The following is a 6,345-nucleotide window of genomic DNA, read 5'->3' as shown; positions in this document are numbered from 1 at the left end:
ATCATTTTTTTAAAGTTTGTTTTTGAAAACACTTGGATAAAAAGTATTTGACAGTTATAGGCAGGCCAGGAATTTTGTCATTTTAGGGGCACGGCCAGTCGGCCACTTGCCCTTTGGTGTTGTCCATTTTTTTAAGCCAGGGCAGAAAGGCCATCAAATAAAACAAGATTTTAGTCCATTGAAAGAATTAATTGAATTTAAGGGTTAAGGATGATATTTACAATCTGATCCATGTTCAGCCCTGCACCAAGCGAATGGATTGGTTTAAAGATGGGGACTCGGGGGAGTTAAGAATTCAGAATCTCAACAAAAGACACTGGAAAGAAAGAGACATACTGACAAGAAAAAGACAGAGATGAAAGTGGCATGCCACTTTTTTGAGGGGCACAAGGCCAAACTGAACGTAAACAACACTGTATAAATATAAACCCACACACTGCCCAACCTGCACGGTACAGGAGCACTGGGCAGGTTTATATGTTTATCGTTGATGTAGACTTTTTGTTTTCTAAAAGAAAACAAGGTTTCAAATAAACTGTTACACAACGTAGCCCTTCTGCACACAGCGCATAAGCCCCATGATAGAGATCATGCCCATCAGCACATAGACCTTGATGTACTTAATCTGCTCCTTTCAGGTGTCAAACCGACAACCTCAAGATCCACAGGAGAACAGCGTGGCTTCATGTGGATGTCAGACTTCATGGGGCCCAGTCTGTGATGTCATACACTCATCTGTGACATAATCTGTGTATGGCTCCAAATCTGGGCAGGTTCAGTCCGACCTGAGCCCATTGAGCAGTGGTGTAAAGTAACTAAGTACATTTACTCAAGTACTGTACTTAAGTACACTTTTGAGGAATTTTTACTTTACTGGAGTATTTCCCATTCTCAGTACTTTTACTTCTACTCCACTACAATTGTATGAACACTTTAGTTACTATAGTTACTTTTCAGATATGAATTATGAAATTATATATGAAACACACATGAACCACTTTAGCCCTATTTTATACATAGGCTATTTGAAAATAGCCGATCTACAAGCTCACAACGCATCGCGACGCGGTGTGAGCTTGTAGATCTGCTATTTTCAAACATTTTAGTACTTTTACTTTTGGTACTTTTAAATACATTTTGATGCCAATACTTTAGCAACTTTTACTCAAGTAAGTTTTGAATTCTGGACTTTTACTTGTAACAGAGTATTTCTATATTGCAGTATTGATACTTTTACTTAAGTAAAACATTTGAGTAGCTTTTTCCACCACTGACTTTCTTTTTTCTCTCTCTTTTCTCTCTCTACTTTTTTTTAGGTGCATAATGCCGTCGGGGGCGGCCCTGGACGACACATAGTGCCTTCCTGGGGTTCTGACCAAAAGGCAATATGTGCCTTCTTGGGAGTGAGACTGTGTTGCCTTTTTTCACAGCTGTACATCATCATCTGTTCATTGAAACGACTCCGAGTGGGTTGCTACAATCTGTAAAATGCCCCCCGGTTATGGAACCAATGTGGATAATAATACAAGCACAAATATGAGACTCTTGTCAATGAAATGAAGAGAGTTGAGCAGAGTGATAGAACAACTTGGTGACAAATTGCAGGCATCATGAAACAGTAAACATGACATTAAGGAGAAAAAAAAACTCATTATAATGCTATTATGGTTGAATGAGATGCAAAGCCAGAAACGTGCTAGGCAGCCTAGTTGTTTTATACATGTGACGGTGTTGAGTATGCTACCAAAAACAGAAGATAGACTAGTATACAACATGCATCACATGATGCGGTATATAAGCTTGATGCGGATCAAGGGTTCAGCGCCATGGTGAGTAAGTTGATAAATTATGCTTTAGGAAAACTATGGATAAACACATGAACAGCGCCGTGCTTCTACATCTACAATATGATGAGGTGGTGGAAAGGAGCGCTGTGCTACAGTAACGGGGGTGTAGCAATCAAGTTGGGTGGCACGCACACATGTAGCCTACAGCAGTGGTTCTCGAACCCGTGGTATGGGGACCTTGACCTTGGCCATGGGGGGTCCTTGAAATTAAAAAGTTTGAGAACCACTGGCCTACATCTCATACCTGCAAACATGCATGTGACATAATTATATTACATTATGACCAATTCATTTAAAGACGGGGTGCCGTGATTTTCAGTGATCCCCCCCTAAAACATGATCATCAGGTATTATGGTTATACTAGGAGGAAGATTTTTTTCAATAAAGTGTACAGAAAGTGTTAAAATTATGTTTTTATGTGGACACGCCTCCAGTTCATTAAGTATACCTGGTTCTCACCTTAGCACCTCCCACTTGAACCTTCGCACACTATCCTCCACTGATCTCTCCTCCTCTGTTCTCTCTGCTCTCCCTGCCCCTGAATCCTTTGCTCTTCTATCCCCTGACACCGCCACTGATCTTCTTTTCTCTACCCTATCCTCTTCTCTAGACCATCTCTGTCCCCTCACCACCAGGCCTGCACGCCAAACTCCACCTGCTCCCTGGTTGTCGGACTCAGTGCGTACTGAGAGACGGAGCCTGAGAGCGGCTGAGCGCAAATGGAGAAATGGCAACCTCCCGGAGGACCTTCTTACCTTCCAAACTCTCCTTTCTACTTTTTCCTCCTCTCTATCTGCTGCTAAAGCTGCTTTCTTCTGCACTAAAATTCAGGCTTCTGCTTCCAACCCTAAAAAACTATTTGAAACTTTCTCCTCTCTCCTGCAACCACCACCCCCTCCGCCCTCCTCCTCCCTCCTCCCTGACGACTTCGCCAACTTCTTTGACAAGAAGGTGAACGATATCCGATCCTCCTTCACTCCTCCCCCGGCTGATGCCCTGCGCACTACCCACACCTGTCTGCCTTCCACCCCTCCCTCCCTATCTTCATCTACTCCTCCTCCCTCTCCCCCACCCTCTCTATCCCACTTCTCTCCCCTCTCCTCTAAAGAGGTCCTTCTCCTTGTTACCTCTAGTCGCCCCACCTCATGCTCCCTGGACCCGGTCCCATCCCCTCTGCTGCAGTCCTCTGCACCTGAACTCCTTCCCTTCTTAACCCACCTTATTAACACCTCTCTGACGTCTGGCTACTTTCCCTCTGCTTTCAAGACTGCCAGAGTCACCCCCCTCCTGAAGAAACCCACACTTGACCCCTCTGAGATCAAGAACTACAGACCGGTTTCCCTTCTATCCTTCCTATCTAAAACTCTCGAACGTGCTGTCTTTAAACAACTGTCTTCCTACCTCCACCAGAACAACCTCCTGGACTCCAACCAGTCGGGCTTCAAAGTGGGTCACTCGACAGAGACTGCCCTCCTGGCAGTGACGGAGTCGCTCCATGCCGCTAGAGCGAACTCTCTCTCCTCAGTCCTGATACTCCTGGACCTGTCTGCAGCGTTCGACACAGTGAACCACCAGATCCTCCTCTCCACCCTCGAGGGGATGGGTGTCTCAGGCTCTGCACTCTCCCTGTTTGCATCCTACCTGACGGGTCGCTCCTACCAGGTGATGCTGAGAGGGTCTGTGTCAGAACCACACAGGCTCACTACTGGGGTTCCCCAAGGCTCGGTTCTGGGTCCTCTTCTTTTCTCCCTCTACACTACATCTCTTGGTGCTGTCATCCACTCACATGGCTTTTCCTACCACTGCTATGCCGATGACACCCAGCTGATCCTCTCATTCCCCCCCTCTGACACACAAGTGGAGGCACGCATTGCTGCTTGTCTGGCTGACATCTCGGAGTGGATGTCGACGAACCACCTGAAGCTCAACCTGGACAAGACCGAGCTGATGTTCATCCCGGGGAAGGGCTGTCCTCACCGAGACATGGCCATCACCATTGAGAATGCTGTGGTGACGTCAACTCGGACTGCGAAGAATCTGGGTGTGACCCTGGACGATCAACTGTCGTTCTCGGCTAACATCGCATCAGTGACACGGTCCTGCAGATTCCTCCTCTACAACATCAGGAGGATTCGCCCCTTCCTCACGGAGAAAACAGCCCAGGTGCTCATCCAGGCTCTTGTCATCTCCCGCCTGGACTACTGCAACTCCCTCCTTGCTGGTGCTCCGGCATCAGCCATCAGACCTCTGGAGCTTGTTCAGAAAGCTGCGGCTCGTCTGGTGTTCAACCGCCCCAAGTTCTCCCACACAACTATCCTTCTCCGTTCTCTGCACTGGCTCCCCGTAGCAGCTCGCATTCAGTTTAAAACCCTGGTGCTAGCCTATAGAGCAGTGAAAGGAACAGCTCCTTCTTACCTCCGAGTTTTGGTCAATGCCCACACCCCTGCCCGACCACTCCGGTCTGCCACCTCGGGGCGACTGACTCCCTCGCCACTCAACGGTCCTTCTGGTCGATCGACACGGTCACGACTTTTTTCTGTTCTGGCCCCACAGTGGTGGAATGAACTTCCCACTGAAGTCAGGACAGCAGAGTCACTGCCCATCTTTCGCCGCAGGCTGAAAACCCACCTCTTCAGGAAACACTATCCTTCCTCTTTGCCTGGCCTACTTGTTGTTAACTAGTTGTACGAACTCTTGTTTTATTTTTGTATTGTTTTATTGGATCTTGTTTAGTCGATACACTTATTTGTTTTAGCTCGTGCTCATTGGATTTTGCCATTTTTGTCTCATCTGTTTAAGAAAGTAGGTAGCTGATATATTGCACTTTTACCTTAGCGCTAGGTATACTCTTGGTTGCTTGTTTTAGCAGGAAATGTACTTAAAACTTCTGGTGATTAGTAGTTTTCGTTCCCTACCTATGTTGAATGCACTTATTGTAAGTCGCTTTGGATAAAAGCGTCTGCTAAATGACTGTAATGTAATGTAATGTAACCAGTCCCTCTGCCTCCTGTCCTAGTCCCTCCTCCTCCTCATGCCCACACCTGTTGTGTTATGATAATGAGGGGGAGGGTATATATCTACTGCGTCATTAAAGCGCTGTTTTTCTATTGGCACGTTTGACCCTCAAGGTTTCAGCCTCCAGGAAGAAACTCAAAATAGTCAGAGAAGACATAAAACACCATAAAAACACCACCAGGGGGCTTAATGAAGTTCTATCAACCTCATAGACACATGAAAGACAGAAAAAGTGCAAAACCATGGCACCACCTCTTTAACATCTGGCCAGTCTACATATATACGTATGTACGAACAGGTGGCTGGTTGGACGGACGGACGTTTGTTCAGGATGTGACGCATCCAGAACCACTGCGACCCGGTCTTCTTTTGGCCCCGCCCCAGCCTGCCATCGCACAAGCTCTTGAGCACTCACAATATCATTGCTGTCAGGCAGAAACCTTCTATCTCTATTCCGCGTATGTTCTTTTGTCAAGTAGCGAAAATAGCCAATCTACAAGCTCGCTAAGTGGTTAAGTCTGTCCGTGGGTTTTATAATGATTTACGAAATGAAAACGGTTTTGGACGTACAAGGTTTCAACCAGAGGTATAATATAACTAGAGGGCGGATTGCCCCTCCCCCAGCTATCATTTCAATGAATGTGCTCAGTGGCGTTTTGAAGCACCCGGAAGTAAGCATAGGAACCAATATGGAACCAATATGAACCAATGGAATGGATCCATTGGTCGTGACGCGTCGTGAGCATGCGCACAACGTTTTGTGCGCATGCTATGCATGCGCAGTAGCATTTAAGTGCATTCTCAGATTTGACCACCAGGCTTGGCCGCTTCACTGTTCTACCGTAGTTCTGGGGGCTTGGTTTCAACCCAGACAGCCTTTTAGATTACATGCATTAGATGATCTGTCTGGCTGATAGTTGGTAGTTTGGTGAGCAGCATCTGGATGGTAGATGGAGGCAAACACTTCTGCATTAACTGCAGTAACTGTTGTGGCTGAGCGCACAGCGCCACGGCATTGCTCAGGTGTTCCACTCCCTTCTCACAGTCTCCCTGAGCCACGAGGTCTCTTCCCAGCTTAAGCTCCCCCAAGAAGAACGTCTGCATGGCCTCGGCGTCCGTCACATCGAGAGGTTTAGATAGCTCTGCCCTCTCTTTGGCCGTCGCCTCCTGCTTCCTGCTCTGAGCGCCGACGATGTGCTGGCCGACGGCTGGCAGTTTGTTGAGGAGACGCTGGAAGGCGGGTGGAGGCAAAGCCTGCTCCATTAGCTTCAGTAGGATCGACTGCTGTGGCTGCGGGCACACGGCGATGGCGTTGGTCATGTGGTCCACTCCCTTCTCGTAGTCCCCCTGAGCCAGGAGTTCTTCTCCCAGCTGAAGCTCCTCCAGGTGGAACCTCTGCACGGCCAGGGGGTCCTTCAGATCGGGGATTTTAGCCAGCTCCGCTGCCTCTCTGGCCGCCCTCTGCTTTCTCCTCCGTTCTCG

The 6,345-nt window shown here is 47.7% G+C and overlaps 1 protein-coding gene across 1 annotated transcript in view; it reads right to left on the bottom strand.

Annotated features, from left to right (window-relative positions):
- Positions 1–5,742: 5,742 nt before the first annotated feature.
- The window catches only part of LOC311064271 (mitochondrial import receptor subunit TOM20 homolog), a gene marked incomplete at both ends in the record, with an annotated part of 726 nt that continues 123 nt past the window's right edge, over positions 5,743–6,345 (bottom strand). The window contains 2 exons of the mRNA XM_084084105.1: positions 5,743–5,802; positions 6,094–6,345. The exon at positions 6,094–6,345 is cut by the window's right edge and continues 123 nt beyond it. Of these exons, the coding sequence (XP_083940231.1) occupies positions 5,743–5,802; positions 6,094–6,345 (312 nt within the window). The remainder of the gene's footprint in view (positions 5,803–6,093) is intronic.

The sequence above is a fragment of the Gymnoscopelus microlampas genome, assembly GCF_963454915.1.
Source record: "Gymnoscopelus microlampas genome assembly, chromosome: 17".
Lineage (NCBI taxonomy): Eukaryota > Metazoa > Chordata > Actinopteri > Myctophiformes > Myctophidae > Gymnoscopelus > Gymnoscopelus microlampas.
The sequence above is the reverse complement of the archived record's forward strand: the minus strand, read 5'-3'. Positions and strand labels throughout refer to the sequence as shown.